Below are 22,864 nucleotides of genomic sequence, written 5' to 3'. Positions count from 1 at the left end.
TCTGATTTGATTTGATTTGAACACGTGCCTTTTACATTCATCTGTATCTCTATATCGAGATTGACTTCTATGAGGCGATGGTGATCAATCACATGAAGGAGTTCTTTATTAGGGGTGAACTTCCTCTATTAGCTAGGTGTTGGTAAATCTAGAGACGCTCTGTCATGAACTCTCTTTTTGGCTCCTTCAAAAGCCCTATATTTTCCAAAACATCTTCACTCCAAAGCTTCGTGTCTCACTCCTAATTGAGCGTGACTCCATTTCCTCTATATTAACAAACATGTGATATAAATTTAAATGACTTTTCAAGTTTCTTCTTGTATTAGGCGTATAATCTTCCTACCTCATATTGTTGGGCCTGCTAAGCGAGATATACCTCCACAATAGTATGATATTATCCGCTTCGAGACGAGCCCGCGCGGATTTGTTTTTGGGCTTTTCTCAAAAGGCCTTTATTATTCGAGTTTTCTGGCTGCTTATATTCTAGTTATTTGCACCTTCCACAACTGATGTGAGACAACTCCTGACAAACTCCTCCTTCATACATCGGGCTCGACACATACCGAATTTTGCCACCTGGTGTGAAATTTGGCCCCTAGGCCGATACTAGAAGTTTATCTAGATAACTGCTCCCTCTACACCTATACTGGAAGGGCCATTTTCCTCCCCTTAAGCCCATCCTGGGGTAGCCCATCAACCTCTTCCTAAGCCCGATCTGGAGCCCACTTGAGATTGTTATGGACCATTTTATCCTGACTCTGATATCACTTGATAGGGAAACAATACAAGATTTACCTTCTAATACAAAGCACAAACACAAATATATATATATAACGCAGAAATCCCACGTCCCCACTTGTATTATTAATTAAAATCATTATCAAAAATAAAATCAAACAAACTATGATACTCAAGCTTGAAATACTCAAGCATCCGCCCTCCAAGCGATACATAAGTCTACATCTTGAGCATACATAACAAACATAATATGACTATGTATATATATAGTCATCTCACACTTAGCTAAATCAAAATCGATTTCATATTGGGTTGATATCGAACAATTTTCTCCTTAATTTTTGGGTATACCTTTTATAATAATAATAATTGATTATTATCCATATATGTTTTGAATTACCCAAGCTCATGCTACCATTATAATGGAATGATACCACCTGTTGGGCCTGCTAAGCGAAACATAACTCCACAATAGTATGATATTGTCCACTTTGGACGAAGACCGCACATATTGTTTTTGGGCATCTCCCAATAGTATGATATTGTCTACTCTGGGCGAAGACCACACATATAGTTTTTGGGCATCTCCCAAAAGGCCTCGTACTATTGGAGTTATTTGATGTTTATATTCTAGCTATCAATGCCTCCCACAATTGATGTGGGGCATCTCCCAAAAGGTCTCATACAATTGGAGTTATCTGGCTACTAATATTCTAACTATCCACGCCTCCCAGAAATGATGTGGGACACCTCCTAACACATATGACCAACAAGATATCTTTTGCGTCAGAACGGATGATACATTGTGTTGGCAATGTTGTTTATCATGGTTGACACTTTCGTCTAGAGCCCTACATTGATCTTCACCAAAGGAAGTACTGATGACCAAATGAACACGATTTTATTCCTATTGTGATGGATCTTTAACTATGAAGCAAGAAAAATGTTTGTCCCCAATTAACAATATGTGGGATTAGGCTTGTTGAAACATTGTAAACCACTTTTTCAGAAAAATCTTAATTTAACTACAAGTGTCACAGAGGATGCCAAATATTGGATATAATTCCTTCAGAGATGTGATACCATCATTGGTATATAGTGACGGGTTTTGCATAGAGATATGAATAATATATCATATATGTGACTTGTATAATTTTTTATGGTATTCTAGACTTTTCTTGAGAGAGCAATGTAGCTAACTAGCTTTAAATTTTGTAATCATTTCACTACATGGTTACTTACATTTTATAAGGATCAAGTCGACAGAGTTCTTTAGTTTTGAAAAACTTTAACTGATAGAGTTGTAGTGTATCCCTTTTTTGAGGGACAAGCCTTCTACATGTGTTAAGTATTTTTATGTATCACTAATATATTTGTAGTAAGATTCTTGATAATATAACTAAAATCTACTCGCCACCACAAAGTATGGGGACTAACATGAATAATGAGTTTACTCCTATATCTTAATTAAAGAATGTGATGAGTAACTCACAATTATATGTGATCTTCGAGTCTGATAGGTGATAGTATTTGCTTTAATAAATGATTGCATTGATGTATTACTATTTAGTCAAACTAATATTTAGTCAAACTATTTGGTATTTAATCCTGGTACGTAATATACTAATATGTCTAATACATGATAGGTCAATACCCATCACTTAGTATCAAAGCAAATAGTGATTAGGTACAACCTTATATATTACTTTCTTGCAGATAATAATATAATCTCACTTAAATTTATAAGTCGATATATGATATGTTTTATGTATCATTTTATGACCTACACTTGTCACATTCTCTTTCAATCAATTATGTATTCTTTTTTTATTGTGTATCACATGTTCTTTAAAGTTATTATTTGAAGGTTCCTACTATAACACTTACATTGTATTCCCCAAACCACAAATAAATAGGTGAACTGTAGGCTATACTCCTTCGTTATTCTTGTAAGGATAGGCTATACTTCTTAAACTCGCATGTAAGAACAAAATATCTTTTCTAACCTTTTTATGAAGTCTATTTTATATATAACAATAATATGCTGCTTTAGTTGGTATTTATTAGTGTTTTCGCTACAAGATCGAGAGTGTAAAAGATAAGTTTTTTATCCAAAAGTTTAAAAAATAATTATCATATATAAAAGAGCGCATAAATTAATAAGTTCATGACAACATGTCTAATAAACTTTTTAAACAGACACTTCACTTTAAATATGACACTTAACTTTAAATATAAAGAAGATAACCAAAATTAATTAGTATAGGCTCCAAGAGGCTCTTTAAAAATTTAAGAGTCACTTCTCTCTCCTCACTTCTAAAAAACATCTAGAAGCTCTTAACTTATTTATGAATATAATATTCAATTACCTCCAATTCTATCCCCAATTTTCCCTCAAATAAAGATAAAATATAAATAAAGTGCAAGTATAAAGAGTAGTGTCGGAATCGTCATGTTATTCGAATATTACTTAGTGAGAGCCATAAATTTATTATTTTCAAAAATGAGTTGAAAATTTTTGGAGATGCTCTTAGTACTTTTTGAGAGATTCTGGAAAAAAAAACATATGAATTTGGTCCAAAATTGTCGAAATATCATACCAATACGAAGGCAATGCATTTTTGAACCTATAGATAATATATTCCTTGGAAAACTCGATGCAACACATGAATTTGATACTTGAACAACCCTTCTCTTAAATAAAACATGACCTTCCCTGAGCTATGTATGTCAAGCATGCGACACAGCACCTACCTGAAAGCTCACAGTACCAGTAATAATTTTAAAACAAGGTTCCACACATAGTTCTCCCGTTGCTAGCCTCATTAAGTAATATTCGGGCTTTGGTTAATCATAATGGCCTGGCTTTATTTTTCTTTTCTTTTTCTTTTACTCGACATCATCTTGACGATGAGTTTGTAATTAACTTGTTCAGTTGGTTGTTTAATGAATTGATGTGTGCGCACGCATATATTTTGTATTGAACTTTTATATGAACCGTAACATGCATGACAGGTTATAATGGAGCGCCCTCAAAAAATTTCAAACCAGAATCAACAAAGCGATGATGGTTCGACTAAGATACCAGCTCCACCTGTCTTTGGTTACGCGGCCATGCCCGTGTTGGTGACTCACAGTCTCAGACCTCCTATATATGTGCCCAAAATACTTAATCCTCAAACACCCCGCCATGCTGAGCTTTTTCACAACCTGCAGCAGAAGCCAGGAGGCGGGCTTTCTACCTCGGCACCAAAGCCTCAGCAGAATGAGCACCAGGAGTCATCTGTGCCTATGAAGCCGAAGCCGGAGCCGGAGCCAATGCAGGAAGTTGATGATGAAGACCTTTGATTACTCAAAATGTGGAAATACTCTGTATTTCTGAAGTTTTATGTTCTGCCATCGTTTTGCATTAATAACAATGGTGCTATTTTCTTTTTCTTTTCTCAGCTGAACTTTTATGTCTCGTTCAAAACGCAAAAGCCAAATGTTCCTATTTTTAGTCAACAACTATTCTAATTTTTATTACAAGTTTAGTTTTAATTAAGCTTGTGTATTATTATTTTAAATATTCTCACATAATTATCTTTTCATTAAACTCATTCACTCTAATTCCATTCTCATATAATTTAATCTTTTGCAGGGAATACATGTGACATTCACATGCAATCGAATCTAATTCTTTTTATATTTTTTTCTAGAAAATAGTTGAAGTAATTTTCTTTGCGTTAAAGGTTGCAATTATTAATTTAAGGTGAATTCAATTACTAAAATTTTAAAGTTACATTTGTTATGATTTTAGTTGATTTTAGTTGCAAAGTTGCAAACAATATCTAGAAAAACTTGTATATAAAACTTTTGTTACAAAAATAGAGGTATAGAAAATCTGCCTTTTTACAATGCGGGGGAATATAATCACTTGCCACCGGAAAAAGGCCAAAATATTATTTTATCATAAACTTCCAACAGCCTAACACATCAAAATAGATTCTTACATAAAAGTATAATTAACTGCTATAAAAATGAAGAAACTCGAAAAATCTAACCTTTTTATGATTTGGAGGAGAACTTAAGCCAAACAAACCCTTGCCCAAAAACGATGGTTGTATCAATCATAACCTGTCCAATTGCCTAAGACATCAAAACAAAATTACCCCACTACTCTGGAATATCAATGGTATGTTTACAATTGCATAACACATGCAAACAAAATTATACAAAAAATTTAAAAGAAAAAAAATGAAGATATAGGGTATTTACCTTTCCTAAAATTTGGAAGAGAACTGAACCCATCCTTTACGATAAAAAGAGACCATGAGCTTCCATTGTCTAACACAACCAACAATATTATATATAAATTTTTTGTTACAACAATAATGATATATATAAAATCTTCCTTGCTTGATATGACTTGGAAGAGATTAGAAGCCCCCTTTCGGCCTTTCCATTGGATAGGCCCATGGAGTTCTATGACATCTTCCAACTCTATAGCACATCTATTTTAGAAAATATATATAGCTTTTATAACAAAATATAGATATACAATGATTCTAACTTTCTTACCATTTGGAGATCGAAATTGCAACCCTTGCGATAGAAAAGGCCTTTACCAATTTCCATGATACGCTTTTAAACTGTCAAACAAGTATTCATTCTATCGTAAGACTAATATAAGTATAGTGTAATAATTTATAACATAACAAAAACATGTATTTTATTGGATTGAGTTTGAGTTATTGTTGGTATGGGTTTAAATATGATACTAAAATATTATGAGTGAAAATTAATTAATAAAATAAAAATCCTAGGTGGACTCAATCGACCTCAATTCAAGTCGAAATAGTAGTCCAAATAGAAGTCAAAATCATTTCGTCCTAGCACAACTTTTGAGTTTTATTCGACCTCAATTCAGGTCAAAACCAAAAAAGGAATATATATATATATATATATATATATATATAATCAAGATGGACAATCTCGATCTCAATCAAGATCAAAATAATCACTCCGGGTTAAGTCATAGTTGTTTCGACCTAGACGGAGATTTTGAAGTTTATTTGACCTCAATCTAGGTTGAAATAGTCATCTAGGTTGAGGTCGAAGTCATTTCGACTTGGACATTCCATCTTCACTTTGTTCGACCTCAATCCAAGTCGAGAAGAAATCCAGGTCGAAGTCGAAACACTTTCGACCTAGACAGAACTTTAAGCTATACTTCGACCTCAAACTTGGTCGAAAATGAGTTGGAAATTTGATTCAATTCAAGAAAATTATAAATCTAGAAAAAATGTAATAACATTAGAAAATTTTTAAAATAATTTTGAGAGTTGAGTATTTCTTAAGGCTCAAAAAATTCAACAAATTTGGAATTAATTCAAGAAAAATTCCAAAAAATAAAGTGTAAGCCAAGAAAAAGTAAAGAAAATGCCTGGGGGCTTCACAAGGGTATACATATGAAGAAGATGGAATTTAGTAAAGTATAGTTTAAACTCTTGACTTCCTGAAAGTGTCTAAAAAAACTTCCCTAAGTTAAGGGGCAAATGATATGGGCTAGAATAATAGTTCCGAAAATTAATAGTTAGTTTATGGCCCAAAAAAGAAGTAAGCCCATTAAATAAGGCCTTATCAAGGAATTATTAATTAAATTTGTAATTAATATAAAGGGCTTGTTAAGATCTCTTGTATTGAGCCCGGTGGATTGTCAACATTCATGATCCATTATTGTAGATTACCAATTCCTAAGGACTGACATTGACGACAACCCATCCAAGGTAGTATAAAACCACCAAAAGACCTCAAGAAGGATCCAGAACTAATCTCTTAAAGTTCTGGATAATCACAAACTCATATGGGCCATCTACAAAACCTAAACCAAGTCTATCTCAAAGAGTTAGAAATCACTATATAAAAGGCTCTATCACTCACAACTAAAAGGACGTTTTTGGTTTACTAGCCTGAGAGGACGCAGGCATCTGGTAAGGACCGTCTTAGTTCCGCTACACAAGAGCTGCCATTAAAGTTTGATGCTTCCGATACATGAGAGCAGCCTCTTGACAGTCACCATTCGCATTTCATCCATATCAATAACTTTCTTAGAAGATGGAGAAAATCTAAAGTCCAACCATTATGCTAGAAAAGACTCATAAGCTTTAATGTTTTAATCTTCCAACGACCGAACAGATCTAAAAATTTGTATATAAAACCTTTGTTACAAGAACAGAGGTATAGAAAATCTACCTTTTCTACAATTTGGGGGAGATATAAAACCACTTAACTTTGGAAAATGGCCCAAATCTTATTTATGTCGTGAACTTCTAACAACCTAACACATCAAAATAGAATTTTACATGCAAGTATAATTAATTGATAAAAATGAAAGAGCACGAAAAAGTTAACATTTTTACGATATGAAGGGGATCTTAAGCCAAACACCTACCAAAAGTAGAGGAAATTTTCATTTGTAACTTGTCTAACCCTAACACATCAACAAAAAATTACTCATAAATGTTTTATTTATATAACTTACAAAGAACCAACCTTTATCACGATATAGGGATACAATAAACCCTCTACAAATTATTATCATTGTGACAAAAAATGTTTCTTATTGTAGTGAGGTTATTGTTCATTGATTATTGAATATTGTATTAATTTATCTAGTGAATTATAATTTATTATTAACATAATAATTCATGTAAGAGACAGTTATTTATGCAAAATGCAATATTTAGACCAACATTACAAATTAAATATATATTCATACAAGTACCAAAATTAATAAGTTCATCTACCAAATATAGTTAATAATCGGGTAATACACCGAAATAAAGTTAATGATTTCAAATTATAACAAGTATACACTTATTAAATATTTTAACATTTATTCATTTCTTTGAGATGAAATTATATTCGATTTTGTTAAAAAAATCTCAGCTATGTAGTTGGCAATTTTAACAAAGTTGTCTAAAAAGCAATTAAATAATACATATTTATATCACAGCTAAATGAAATTTTATTTTATATTTTTATCGGGCATTTAAGAACTTTTCTAAAAACTACTCCCTCTGTCCCTCTCATTTATTCACACTTTTTTTGCATTACCGACACGCATTTTAAGGCGCGTACAAAACATAACTTCATAACCTTTTTTTGAAATTTGTCTCTTTTTTTCATGAAAATTTAGCTGGTAAATATTTATTCAGAAGAAAAAAGTTCAAAATAATTTATCAAACTATATTTTATAAAAACATTATAATGCGTGTCGAACACCCGTCTCCTGATGTAAACAATTGAGGGGGACTGAGGGAGAATTATCTTATGCATTTAGCGATATTAATATTAATAATTTATCACAACGACCCAAGTTGGGATCGGAAGAAATTTTTAGTTGATCAAGATCATTAATTTATTAAATATTTATTTATTGAGGTTTTACAGTAATCTGAAATCCAACCATTGTGCTTGAAAAGGCCGACGTATTTTTTAGTGGTATCTTTCCAACTGCAGAACAAATGCAAACAAAATTATATAGAAAAAAAAAAATCAAGATATAGAGAATTTACATTTCTTAATATTAGGAAAACTAAAACCCAACTATTGCGACGAAAAGAGACCGTAAGCTTTATTTGCCTAACACAACAAATAATACTATATTTAAAAATTTTGTTACAACAATAAAAATATACATAAAATCTACCTTGCTACGATTTGGAAGAGAATTTAAACCCCCTTTCCATTGAATAGGCCTTTATAACAAAAAATAAATATACAAAGAATATAACTTACCATTTGGAAATCGAAATTGCAACCCTTGCGATAGAATAGGCCTTTATCATTTTCCGTCATACCCTTTTAAACTATGTAAAAAAGTATTCTAACTATCGTATAAATATTAAGTATAGTGTAAATATTCATAAAATAACAAATACAATTATTCTTTTGGATTGAACTTGAGTTAGTATCATTAACTAGTATCAGATACTTAATGAAGGTGCCTACATACCCTACTATTCATATCCATGTAATTCTTGAATGAATTTTTTTAGTCAGAGTAGTTCTTGACTGATTACTTATAAATAAGAATATATATTTTCTCAAAAAAAGATATTTCTACAATTAATTTATGTTTCTTATGATATATAATAGATCTAATGGTTAACCCTTGATTGTGGCTTGATAAACGATAAAGATGATTATGCAAAGATGATGACGATGATATAATGATATGCATTGATGATGATTATAATATGATGAAAATTAAGATATGAAAAAAAAAATGGTTAGTAGATGTTTCCTTCCCATTTAACTCATTGTTTATTTATACTCTTATCTCCATCAAACCTAACAATATTAATATATTAGTTCTTTATTACCAAAAGATAAAGATACTAAATATCTTTAAAAAAAATTTAAGTTGGAAAAAATATAAAGTCCACCATTGCGCTAGAAAAGACCGGTAAGGTTTTATGTTTTAATCTTCCAACAACCTAACAGATCAAAAATCCTTTTTTTTACAATTTTGGAGAGATTTAAAACCGCTTGCCTTAGAAAAAGGCCATAATCTTATTATGCCTTAATCTTCCAATAGCCTAACACAACAAAATAAAATTTTACATCAAAGTATAATTTATTGTTATAACTATGGAAAACCAAAAATCTAATGTTTTTATGATTTGGAGGGGATCCTAAGCCAAACCCATGCCCAGAGACGAAGACTTTTTTGGTCGTAATTGCATAACATCCAAATAAGAAAATATATAAACTTTTACAAACAAAAAAATGTTATATACTGTTAATGGAGAAATCTAGGAGTTAAAAAGATTGAGGTTGTTATATCAAAATGGAGAAATCTAGGAGTTAAAAAGATTGAGGTTGTTATATCAAGATCTGTGGCAATGGCTTCTCGTCGAAATCGGGGGTGGTAATGTGATTAGTGGAGGCTGAGATTGTAGGCTAGGGTTCGTGATTACAAAGAAAATTAAGGTTTTCTCCACAAGTCTCGCTCTCAAGAAATGTTAATGCCTACAATGTGCCTACGTGCCTCTCAGGGATCAAGTCATATGTAGTTCTAGTCGTCTAAGAAACCTACTAGAATTCAGTTTCCCCTTCTGCCACTTTCCTGGCAGGGGCCCAATACGATAAGGCCTAGCCATGGGTCTCGAAGCATGTTGGTTGGCTCAGGGCTCTTCGAATCTCACTCGGATTCGGATTCTCCCAACTCGACGTAACCGCCGCTCTATGGCTTACCCCAAATGCAAAGGCGCGTCCCAAATGAGGATAACCCACCAGAGTACAAAGTTAGAGCCTTCCGAGTGATATTTTCGAGAAGATCCTACAAGCTCCCCAACAAGGATGATCCTCTAGAATACAGAGCAATGTCCTCTCTGGTCTTCATCTCCAACCTCCTAACAAGGGTGGCTCATCAGAGTGCGAATTACGATCTTCATTTATCAACAATAGATCCCATCAATACTCAAGGGAGTCCCCCAAGCACAGAATGTTCTCCCTCGCCTTTGAAGCCTGCATACAGTTCATTTCTTCATCAGTGGGCAAGCCCATCATGGAAGGGCGTCCTTTTTCACTTCAACCATGCTCGGCTCAGATCACGCCCAGAAACACATCTTCAGCCTTCATGTCAATCCAGCACATGCCAAATAGCCCAGAGCGATTTTTGGGTATAACATATACAAATAATCAACCTTTCTTACCCTTGCGATACAAAAGGCTATTATCATTTTCTGTGATATGCTTTTAATCTGTCAAACAAGCATTCGTACTATCATATGACTACTATAAGTATAGTGTAAAAATTCATAAGATAACAAAAAGTATATATTCTTTTGGATTGAGCTTTAGTTAGTATCATCAACTAGTATCAAATACTTACTCAAGGTGCCTACGTATCCTTCGATATGAGGATCAAATCCACGTAGTTCTTAACGTATTAGTCATATACTCCCTCCATCCCAAATTAGATGAGTCTTTTGAGAAAAATTTTTATCCCAAAATAGTTGAGCTTCTCCTTTTCAATGCATATTTATCAATCATCTTCCATCTTTACCCTTTCATATTTATTATTCCAATGTACCGCTAGCTAATACTAGTAACAAGTCAACACAATAAATATGGGCAAAGAAGGAAAAAGAAACAACCATTTAATACTTCTTAATATGTGTGAAATGAGCAAAAGGCTCATTTAAATTGGGATGGAGGGAGTAATAAGTAATATATAAATTTGTCAAAAAAATACACAATTAATTTATGTTTTTTACAATATATATTAGATCTGAAGGTTAACCCTTGATGGCTGTTATGACCACGACGATGTTGCCTTCCCATCTATTTTACCTAGACTTTAATCATGGGCATCGATTAATACAGCTCTTGTGCCTCGACTTCACCTGTTACTATAATTATAAGTAGTTGTCGTCTAAGTACCAATACAATAGATTATAATTATACCTTACCGAAGTCATCGCCGCTGTGATGCACGATGTCTTGTTCCAAATACTTCTTAGCGAGCATAATAAGCTTGCATAACCATTAAGGCTGGCACTTTCGAGTATCGGGTCGTATTTGGGTAGGGTTAACAAACACAGGACAAAAATTTGACCTAACTCAAACCCGTCCCGAAATTTTAATGGGTCAGAATATCCAACCCGAACTCGACCAGCACTACTCACGGATAAGCCGACCCAACCCGACCCATAATAATTTATTAATACATTTTTTTAAGTGATAAATAAATGTCCTTTTCATCCAAATAAACTAATATTTATTAAATCAAAATAGAATATGTTTTTATAAATAAGTAAGATTTTTATATTATATTATAATATACATAATTTCGGGTCAATATCGGGCAACCCGAATTCAACCCGAAAATGACCCGTTTTCCTGGGTTGATTTTGGGTCAACGCGAATTCGACCCAAACCCAAAAACTGCAACCCGAATTCATACTTTGCGTGTCGAATTCGTGTTGGGTTGGGTTTGATATGATTCATTCGGTCATTTCCTCTACTAATGATATTACAAAAACAACCTCCAAATTCAGTTGCGTAATTAGTTTTAAAGGAACTCCTCTTACATACACTCGACCAGAATTCCTGTTATGTACTTTTTATAAATAAGTAACATTTTTATATTATAATATAAATAATTTCGGATCAATATCAGGTAACCCAAACCCAAAAAACTCTAACCTGAATTCGTACTTCTCTGGTTGAATTCATGTTGGGTCGGGCTTGATATTGCCACCCCTACTTGCCTAACATAAAGAAATCATGGGATGATCTGGTGCAAGCAATTTTTATGAGAACTAAATTGTTTACGGTTAACATCTTCGTAGCTTCTTTTGCCAATTAAGCATCACATTCCTCTGGTCCTGGACTTCAATAATAACACTGCCCGCTGGTCGAATATAGAATACGAATAAAAGAATGGATATGTGACGTTATTGATAGTGTCAGAAATGCAAATAGATCAAAGCCCCCTAGTTTAAATTACCTCAAAATTACATGGCAGTTCTGTCCAAAGGTTTGAGCAGATCTAGATCTTCTCCATACATGCTGCAGGATAAGTTCCTTTGCGCTGTGAAGCATTTCGTGAGCCAAATACAGGATAAATAAAGCCTTGTTTGTTCCGCATCCTGCAAATGATTAATGGGAGAAAGCTTTATATTAGTATTACACGCATGTGAAGGAGAGAGCTATATATAAAGAGTTTAAAGAATATATATATGGTTGACGTTCATAGTACGTATACTTACTACACAAGAGGCCACAAAATTGAATGCAGCAAGTAGAAAAAGTCGAGCTGGGGAGCTCCATTAAATGTAACTTTTTGCTATTTGCCGTAGGTAGCATCTAGAAATACAATTAAAATAACATTGAGAGTTTAATTATTATTCCAATCAAAAGAATAGATAAAAATCTTTTGTTTGAGTTTCTCAGCAGTCTCCAAGAACCACAACAAGATTCAAATCGGTATTAGAGTGTGTGAAAAGAAAACCAGAAGCACACATACTGTAACAGGATAACACTATGCATACCAATCTTGAAAATTAGGCCCACTTTTGAGAAGCAACAGCGGCACCTTCTCGGCGAATGTAATGTCTATGTTCATAACATAAGGAGTAGTCCATATTTTCGTGATTGCTTCCACACAGATAAGATTCATTCGGTCACTTCCTCTCCTAATGATATTACATAAACCAACCTGCAAATTCAGTTAAGTAATTAGTTTTAAAGGAACTCCTATTACATACACTCGACCAGAACTCCTATTAAATATATGTACTTCTTATAAGTAAGATTTTTATATTATAATATAGTATACATAATTTCGGGTCAATATCGGGTAACCCGAATTCAACCCGAAAATGAACCGTTTTTCCGGGCTGATTTTGGGTCAACGTGAATTCGACCCAAACCTGATAAACTCCAACCCGAATTCATACTTTGTGGGTCGAATTCGTGTTGGGTCGGGTTTAGTATTGCCACCCCTACTTATCATAACGAGATCATGGGATGATCTGGTGCAAGCAATTTCTATGAGAACTAACTTGTTTACGGTTAACATCTTCGTAGCTTCTTTTGCCAAATATGCATCACATTCCTCTGGTACTGGACTTCAATAATAACACTGCCTGCTGGATGAATATATAATACTTATAGAAGGATGGATATGTGAAGTTACTGATAGTGCCAGAAATGCAAAATAGATCAAAGCCCCCTAGTTTAAATCACCTCACAATTACATGACCGTTCTGTCCAAAGATTTGAGCAGATCTAGATCTTCTCCATACATGTTGCAGGATAAGTTTCTTTGCGCTGTGAAGCATTTCGTGGGACAAATGCAGGATAAGTAAAGCCTTGTTCGTTCCTCATCCTGCAAATGATTAATTGTAGAAAGCTTTATATTAGTAGTAGACGCATGACAAGGAGAGAGCTAAATATAAAGAGTTTAAAGAATATATAAATGGTTGACGTTCATAGTACGTATACTTACTACAAAAGATGCCACAAAATTATATGCAACAAGCAGAAAATGTCGAGCTGGGGAGCTCCATTAGTTGTAGCATATTGCTATATTCCAAATAGCAAGCATCTAGAAGTACAATTAGAATACATTGAGAGGATAATTATTTTTCCAATCAAAAGAACAGATAAAAATCTTTTGTTTGAGTTTCTCAACAATCTGCAAGAACCACGCAAGATTCAACTCAGTATTAGAGTGAGTGAAAAGAAAACCAGAAGCACACATACTGTAACAGGATAACACTATGCATACCAAAATTGAAACTTCAGCCCTCTTTTGAGGAGCAACAGCGTCAACTTCTTAGCGAATGTAATGTCTATGTTCATAACCTAAGGAGTAGTCCAAATTTCTCGTGATTGCTGCCACCCAGATATGATTCATTCGGTCATTTCCTCTCCTAATGATATTACAAAAACCAACCAGCAAATTAAGTTACGTAATTAGTTTTAAAGGAACTCCTGTTACATACACTCGACCAGAACTCCTATTAAATATATGTACTTCTATAAATAAGTCAGATTTTTATATTATAATATAATATACATAATTTCGGGTAACCCGAATTCAACCCGAAAATGACCCATTTTTCCGGGTTGATTTTGGGTCAACGTGAATTCGACCCAAACCTGATAAACTCCAACCCGAATTCATACTTTGCGGGTCGAATTCGTGTTGGGTCGGGTTTAGTATTGCCACCCATACTTATCATAACGAGATCATGGGATGATCTGGTGCAAGCAATTTCTATGAGAACTAACTTGTTTACTTTACGGTTAACATCTTCGTAGCTTCTTTTGCCAAATATGCATCATATACCTCTGGTAAAGGACTTCAATAATAACACCGCCCGCTGGTTGAATATATAATACAATACAATAAAAGGATGGATATGTGAAGTTACTGATAGTGCCAGAAATGCAAATAGATCAAAGCCCCCTAGTTTAAATTACCTCAAACTTACATGACAGTTCTGTCCAAAGATTTGAGCAGATCTAGATCTTCTCCATACATGTTGCAGGATAAGTTTGTTTGCGGCGCTTTGCACTGTGAATCATTTCGTGAGACAAATGCAAGATAAGTAAAGCCTCATTCGTTCCTCATCCTGCATTGTTGGAAGCTTTATATTAGTATTAGACGCATGAGGAGAGAGCTATATATAAACAGTTTAAAGAATATAGATATGGTTGACGTTCATAGTATGTATACCTACTATGTACTTATCATAACGAGATCATGGGATGATCTGGTGCAAGCAATTTCTATGAGAACTAACTTGTTTACTTTACGGTTAACATCTTCGTAGCTTCTTTTGCCAAATATGCATCATATACCCCTGGTAAAGGACTTCATTAATAACACCGCCCGCTGGTTGAATATATAATACAATAAAAGGATGGATATGTGAAGTTACTGGTAGTGCCAGAAATGCAAATAGATCAAAGCCCCCTAGTTTAAATTACCTCAAAATTACATGACAGTTCTGTCCAAAGATTTGAGCAGATCTAGATCTTCTCCATACATGTTGCAGGATAAGTTTGTTTGCGGCGCTTTGCGCTGTGAATCATTTCTTGAGACAAATGCAGGATAAGTAAAGCCTCATTCGTTCCTCATCCTGCATTGTTGAAAGCTTTATATTAGTATTAGACGCATGAGGAGAGAGCTATATATAAACAGTTTAAACAATATAGATATGGTTGACGTTCATAGTACGTATACCTACTACACAAGATGCCACAAAGTTGTATGCTAGCAGAAAATGTCGAGCTGTCGAGCTCCATTACTTGTAACTTTTTGCTATATGCCGAATAGCTAGCATCTAGAAGTACAATTAGAATAACATTGAGAGGATAATTATTTTTCTAATCAAAAGAATAGATAAAAATCTTTTGTTTGAGTTTCTCAACAGTCTACAAGAACCACAACAAGATTCAAATCGGTATTAGAGTGAGTGAAAAGAAAACCAGAAGCACACATACTGTAACAGGATAACACTATGCATACCAAAATTGAAACTTCAGCCCTCTTTTGAGGAGCAACAACATCAACTTCTTGGAGAATGTAATGTCTATGTTCATAACCTAAGGAGTAGTCCAAATTTTTCGTGATTGCTGCCACCCAGATATGATTTATTCGGTCATTTCCTCTCCTAATGATAATACAAAAACCAACCTGCAAATTCAGTTACGTAATTAGTTTTAAAGGAACTCCTGTTACATACACTCGACCAGAACTCCTATTAAATATATGTACTTCTATAAATAAGTCAGATTTTTATATTATAATATAATATATATAATTTCGGTAACCCGAATTCAACCCGAAAATGACCCGTTTTTCCGGGTTGATTTTGGGTCAATGTGAATTCGACCCAAACCTGATAAACTCCAACCCGAATTCATACTTTGCGGGTCTAATTCGTGTTGGGTCGGGTTTAGTATTGCCACCCCTACTTATCATAACGAGATCATGGGATGATCTGGTGCAAGCAATTTCTATGAGAACGAACTTGTTTACGGTCAACATCTTCGTAGCTTCTTTTGCCAAATATGCATCATATTCCTCTGGTAAAGGATTTCAATAATAACACTGCCTGCTGGATGAATATATAATACTAATAAAAGGATGGATATGTGAAGTTACTGATAGTGCCAGAAATGCAAATAGATCAAAGCCCCCTAGTTTAAATTACCTCAAAATTACATGACAGTTCTGTCCAAAGATTTGAGCAGATCTAGATCTTCTCCATACATGTTGCAGGATAAGTTTGTTTGCGCTGTGAAGCATTTCGTGAGACAAATGCAGGATAAGTAAAGCCTCGTTCGTTCCTCATCCTGCATTGTTGAAATCTTTATATTGGTATTAGACGCATGAGGAGAGAGCAATATATAAACAGTTTAAAGAATATAGATATGGTTGACGTTCATAGTACGTATACTTTCTACACAAGATGCCACAAAGTTGTATGCAGCAAGCAGAAAATGTCGAGCTGTCGAGCTCCATTACTTGTAACTTTTTGCTATATGCCAAATAGCTAGCATCTGGAAGTACAATTAGAATAACATTGAGAGGATAATTATTTTTCCAATCAAAAGAACAGATAAAAATCTTTTGTTTAGGTTTCTCAACAGTCTACAAGAACCACAACAAAATTCAAATGGGTATTAGAGTGAGTGAAAAGAAAACCAGAAGCACACATACTGTAACAGGATAACACTATGCATACCAAAATTGAAACTTCAGCCCTCTTTTGAGGAGCAACAGCAGCAACTTTTTGGCGAATGTAATGTCTATGTTCATAACCTAAGGAGTAGTCCAAATTTTTCGTGATTGCTGCCACCCAGATATGATTCATTCGGTCATTTCCTCTCCTAATGATATTACAAAAACCAACCTGCAAATTCAGTTACGTAATTAGTTTTAAGTCATAATTTTGTATTATAATATACATAACTTCGGGTCATTATCGGGGAACCCGAATTCAACCCAAAAATGACCCATTTTTCCGGGTTGATTTTGGGTCAACGCGAATTCGACCCAAACCCAAAAAACTCCAACCCGAATTCATACTTTGCGGGTCGAATTCGTGTAGGGTCGGGGTTGATATTGCCACCCCTACTTATCTTAATGAGATCGTGGGATGATCTGGTGCACACAATTTCTATGAGAACTAACTTGTTTACGGTTAACATCTTCGTAGCTTCTTTTGCCAAATATGCATCACATTCCTCTGGTACTGGACTTCAATAATAACACGGCCTGCTGGATGAATATATAATACAAATAAAAGGATGGATATGTGAAGTTACTGATAGTGCCAGAAATGCAAATAGATCAAAGCCCCCTAGTTTAAATTACCTCACAATTACATGACCGTCCTGTCCAAAGATTTGAGCAGATCTAGATCTTCTCCATACATGATGCAGAATAAGTTTCTTTGCGCTGTGAAGCATTTCGTGGGACAAATGCAGGATAAGTAAAGCCTTGTTCGTTCCTCATCCTGCAAATGATTAATTGTAGAAAGCTTTATATTAGTAGTGGACACATGACAAGGAGAGAGCTATATATAAAGAGTTTAAAGAATATAGATATGGTTGACCTTCATAGTACGTATACTTACAACAAAAGATGCCACAAAATTATATGCAACAAGCAGAAAATGTCGAGCTGGGGAGCTCCATTAGTTGTAGCATATTGCTATATTCCAAATAGCAAGCATCTAGAAGTACAATTAGAATACATTGAGAGGATAATTATTTTTCCAATCAAAAGAACAGATAAAAATCTTTTGTTTGCGTTTCTCAACAGTCTCCAAGAACCACGCAAAATTCAACTCAGTATTAAAGTGAGTGAACAGAAAACCAGAAGCACACATACAGTAACAGGATAACACTATGCATACAATTCTTGAAACTTCAGCCCACTTTTGAGAAGCAACAGCAGCACCATCTCGGGGAATGTGATGTATGTTCATAACCTAAGGAGTTGTCCATATTTTCGTGATTGCTGCCAAACAGATAATATTCATTCGGTCACTTCCTCTCCTAATGATATTACAAAAACCAACCTGCAAATTCAGTTACGTAATTAGTTTTAAAGGAACTCCTATTACATTCACTCGACCAGAACTCCTATTAAATATATGTACTTCTTGTAAGTAAGATTTTTATATTATAATATAATATACATAATTTCGGGTCAATATCGGGTAACCCGAATGCAACCCGAAAATGACCTGTTTTTCCGGGTTGTTTTTGGGTAAACGTGAATTCGACCCAAACCTGATAAACTCCAACCCGAATTCATACTTTGCGGGTTGAATTCGTGTTGGGTCGGGTTTAGTATTGCCACCCCTACTTATCATAACGAGATCATGGGATGATCTGGTGCAAGCAATTTCTATGAGAACTAACTTGTTTACGGTTAACACCTTCGTAGCTTCTTTTGCCAAATATGCATCATATTCCTCTGGTAAAGGACTTCAATAATAACACTGCCCGCTGGTTGAATATATAATACAATAAAAGGATGGATATGTGAAGTTACTGATAGTGCCAGAAATGCAAATGGATCAAAGCCCCCTAGTTTAAATTACCTCAAAATTACATGAACGTCCAAAGATTTGAGCAGATCTATATCTTCTCCATACATGTTGCAGGATAAGTTTATTTGCGCTGTGAAGCATTTCGTGAGACAAATGCAGGATAAGTAAAGCCTCGTTCGTTCCTCTGCCTCGTTCGTTCCTCTGCCTGCATAGTTGAAAGCTTTATATTAGTATTAGATGCATGAGGAGAGAGCTATATATAAACAGTTTAAAGAATATAGATATGGTTGACGTTCATAGTACGTATACTTTCTACACAAGATGCCACAAAGTTGTATGCAGCAAGCAGAAAATGTCGAGCTGTCGAGCTCATTAATTGTAACTTTTTGCTATATGCCAAATAGCTAGCATCTAGAAGTACAATTAGAATAACATTGAGAGGATAATTATTTTTCCAATCAAAAGAATAGATAAAATTCTTTTGTTTGAGTTTCTCAACAGTCTACAAGAACCACAACAAGATTCAAATCGGTATTAGAGTGAGTGAAAAGAAAACCAGAAGCACACATACTGTAACAGGATAACACAATGCATACCAAAATTGAAACTTCAGCCCTCTTTTGAGGAGCAACAGCAGAAACTTCTTGGCGAATGTAATGTCTATGTTCATAACCTAAGGAGTAGTCCAAATTTTTCGTGATTGCTGCCACCCAGATATGATTCATTCGGTCATTTCCTCTCCTAATGATATTACAAAAACCAGCCTGCAAATTCAGTTACGTAATTAGTTTTAAAGGAACTCCTGTTACATACACTCGACCAGAACTCCTATTAATATGTACTTCTATAAATAACTCATATTTTTGTATTATAATATACATAACTTCGGGTCATTATCGGGGAACCCGAATTCAACCCAAAACTGACCCATTTTTCCGGGTTGATTATGGGTCAACGCGAATTCGACCCAAAACCAAAAAACTCCAACCCGAATTCATACTTTGCGGGTCGAATTCGTGTAGGGTCGGGGTTGATATTGCCACCCCTACTTATCTTAATGAGATCGTGGGATGATCTGGTGCACACAATTTCTATGAGAACTAACTTGTTTACGGTTAACAACTTCGTAGCTTCTTTTGCCAAATATGCATCACATTCCCCTGGTACTGGACTTCAATAATAACACTGCCTGCTGGATGAATATATAATACAAATAAAAGGATAGATATGTGAAGTTACTGATAGTGCCAGAAATGCAAATAGATCAAAGCCCCCTAGTTTAAATTACCTCACAATTACATGACCGTTCTGTCCAAAGATTTGAGCAGATCTAGATCTTCTCCATACATGTTGCAGGATAAGTTTCTTTGCGCTGTGAAGCATTTCGTGAGCCAAATGCAGGACAAGTAAAGCCTTGTTTGTTCCTCATCCTGCAAATTATTAATTGGAGAAAGTTTTATATTAGTATTAGACGCATGAGAAGGAGAGAGTTATATATATAGAGTTTAAAGAATATAGATATGGTTGACGTTCAAAGTACGTATACTTACTACACAAGATGCCACAAAATGGTATGCAGCAAACAGAAAAAGTCGAGCTGAGGAGCTCCATTAGTTGTAACTTTTTGCTATATGCCATAGCTAGCATCTAGAAGAACAATTAGAATAACATTGAGAGAATAATTATTTTTCCAATCAAAAGAATAGATAAAAATCTTTTGTTTGAGTTTCTCAACAGTTTCTAAGAACCACAACAAGATTCAAATGGGTATTAAAATGAGTGAAGAGAAAACCAGAAGCACACATACTGTAACAGGATAACACTATGCATACCAATCTTGAAACTTCAGCTTGCTTTGGATAAGCAACCGCAGCACCTTCTCGGCGAATGTAATGTCTATGTTCATAACCTAAGCAGTAGTCCAAATTTTTGTGATTGCCGCCACCCAGATATGATTCATTCGGTCATTTCCTCTCCTAATGATATTACAAAAACCAACCTGCAAATTCATTTACATGATTAGTTTTAAAGGAATTCCTATTACATACACTCGACCAGAACAAATGAGAAATGAGAACTTATTATTTAAATAGATCCATATGCTTGTAAAATCTCATTTTATAGAATACGTATATTAAAACAATTCAAAACATACAGACGACGACGAGGTGAATAATAGACATTGAATAATCATGTTGTATAATGTACATATAACTTGACAGAATGCTTTATCACTCCTCAGTCAATGAGTCATATTGTCATATCAACTATAAAGTGGCACCAATCATGTTATATGTACAGTTGGATGAAAAATAAAGCTCCATCAGTCCTGAGAAAATGAGTCACATTGTCATACTAAGCGGTTCAAACTTGGTAATGAGTCATATTGATATCGTCATATTAAGTGATACCAATCTTTTTAACTTTATCTTGTAATTAATTAAACCCTATATTAAGCACTTTATAGCTTAAGTAGGACTATGGACGCAATTAGCATACAGTTAAATAATTGATTATACATAATTCTCCATATGAGTTTACTTATTTAATTAGAGGAATGGGTTTCTCTTATCCATCTGATGACATATAGTACCTACTACTTCTTGTAACATTAAATTAATTTGCAAAATGTATGATAAGAAATATTACGTTATAAACACATATAATACAACAGCCTCCATTGCTTGCAAGGAAATAATGTGTATAAGTAGAGTGCTATCGTTAGCTCACAAAGTCACAATTGATCCCACAAAGTTATAGCTGATTGTTAGATATAAATCATGGCCACTAGTTGGTGTGCACAAGCTAATTACAAACAATTCATTTGATGGTCTTTTGGAATGTGATTTATGCACTGAGTAAATGGTCGCGAAAACCCATTGCTTTTTTTTATTAGCAGTTGCCTACACCCCTGGCCATTAAAACGACAAGTCCAGCAATATCAAATTCGCTGAAGAATCCCATGGAACATGTGAGATAGCAAATATAGTCCCTTTGTAAAATTAAATGTTGTGCATTGATAGGGAGAAATGTTACCTGGAGAGAGGAACTTCATCGAAAATGTACAACAATACAGGTTTCCGCGGTTTGAAACAGGCCTGCCCAGGACAGTTGTGACCTACTAGATAAAGGATCTAGAGGCAGGTCAAAAGAAAATGGGACTTACTGATACTGTTCAATGGCCGAGGAAAATAACTACCGCCTTTTGGTGGTACCTGAACCATAACTAAATGCTACAATCCCTGAAACAGCGTATGCATGTCACAGAGTAAATCCACCTGAGAATTAGTGAAACTCAAAAGAATCTGAAAAAAGAAATAAACGGCAGAAAAGAGAAAATCTATGGGATAAATTGACGTAGTAATATATACTGCAGGGTGCACTTGTAATCACCTGTTGCTCAGTCGAGTTTGAAATCGGAAGCAAGCTTTTTCGCGGGTAACACTTCTCCTGACCAATTTAGTGGTTAACCAGACTACAATCAATCTCGTAAATGGGGTGACATCCCTCCCATTTAGACCAGAATTTTTAAAAGCTTCTTTAGTAGATTGATGCATGTTTGAGTTCCTTGTTTCCAAATCATACCAAATATAAATTTAACTTTTCTACATTAACATTACAAAGAAGCTCTAGTTTGATAAACAGACAAAGATTTTAGTTGCTTTGAACTCATCCAGCCATCAGATTTTCTGGTTCAGTCGATGCTTAGAGAATCTTAAGATTTTTTGCGCTTTTTCACTTTCGTCACTTTTTACAAGTATACCTGCATCCGCCCTCTGTAACTAAGACATAACTCCTGCAACATCCGCGCCTGCATTAAGCTACAAGTAATGTAAATACATATTTAAAAAATATCAACATTAAGTCTCTGAAAACAATTTTATGTCAAGAACACAGTTACATTTTACAGCAATAAGATAAAGCTCACTCCCAGATGATTGTCACATAGCTTCAAATTCATGACCAAGAAACTTAAGCACGACAGGAACCAACAGGAACAAGAAAAATCAACATAATACCAGCTACAAGTCAACTGACCTTTCAATTTT

The 22,864-nt window shown here is 34.5% G+C and overlaps 1 protein-coding gene across 50 annotated transcripts in view; it reads right to left on the bottom strand.

Annotated features, from left to right (window-relative positions):
- LOC108199907 (protein BREAST CANCER SUSCEPTIBILITY 2 homolog A-like) overlaps window positions 1-22,864 on the bottom strand; it is a 36,402-nt gene that overhangs the window by 8,043 nt on the left and 5,495 nt on the right. For 16 of the 50 annotated variants that reach the window (XM_064083255.1, XM_064083229.1, XM_064083250.1 and 13 more), the window contains 32 exons: window positions 22,579-22,626; window positions 22,209-22,382; window positions 21,852-22,093; window positions 20,648-20,814; window positions 20,366-20,462; window positions 20,104-20,245; window positions 19,921-20,004; window positions 19,412-19,579; window positions 18,867-19,020; window positions 17,892-18,338; window positions 17,630-17,771; window positions 17,447-17,530; window positions 16,998-17,165; window positions 16,710-16,812; window positions 16,464-16,605; window positions 16,149-16,364; window positions 15,776-15,943; window positions 15,491-15,590; window positions 15,235-15,386; window positions 14,981-15,107; window positions 14,725-14,876; window positions 14,027-14,171; window positions 13,745-13,933; window positions 13,483-13,624; window positions 13,299-13,382; window positions 12,786-12,952; window positions 12,504-12,600; window positions 12,242-12,383; window positions 11,938-12,145; window positions 5,299-5,369; window positions 4,996-5,064; window positions 4,782-4,866 (listed from right to left, as the gene is read on the bottom strand). In XM_064083255.1, the coding sequence (XP_063939325.1) occupies window positions 22,042-22,093; window positions 22,209-22,382; window positions 22,579-22,626 (274 nt within the window). In that variant the 3' untranslated portion in view covers window positions 4,782-4,866; window positions 4,996-5,064; window positions 5,299-5,369; ... (25 more) ...; window positions 20,648-20,814; window positions 21,852-22,041. Of the gene's footprint in view, window positions 1-4,781; window positions 4,867-4,995; window positions 5,065-5,298; window positions 5,370-11,937; window positions 12,146-12,241; window positions 12,384-12,503; window positions 12,601-12,785; window positions 12,953-13,298; window positions 13,386-13,482; window positions 13,625-13,744; window positions 13,934-14,026; window positions 14,172-14,724; window positions 14,877-14,980; window positions 15,108-15,234; window positions 15,387-15,490; window positions 15,591-15,775; window positions 15,944-16,148; window positions 16,365-16,463; window positions 16,621-16,709; window positions 16,813-16,997; window positions 17,166-17,446; window positions 17,534-17,629; window positions 17,772-17,891; window positions 18,339-18,684; window positions 18,772-18,866; window positions 19,021-19,411; window positions 19,580-19,920; window positions 20,008-20,103; window positions 20,246-20,365; window positions 20,463-20,647; window positions 20,815-21,851; window positions 22,094-22,208; window positions 22,637-22,864 lie in introns of all 50 variants that reach the window. The other 34 variants (XM_064083259.1, XM_064083262.1, XM_064083263.1 and 31 more) reach the window with 22 other exon arrangements.

The sequence above is a fragment of the Daucus carota genome, chromosome 8 (assembly GCF_001625215.2).
Source record: "Daucus carota subsp. sativus chromosome 8, DH1 v3.0, whole genome shotgun sequence".
Lineage (NCBI taxonomy): Eukaryota > Viridiplantae > Streptophyta > Magnoliopsida > Apiales > Apiaceae > Daucus > Daucus carota.
Note: the sequence above shows the minus strand (reverse complement) of the source record. Positions and strands in the feature narration are given on the sequence as shown.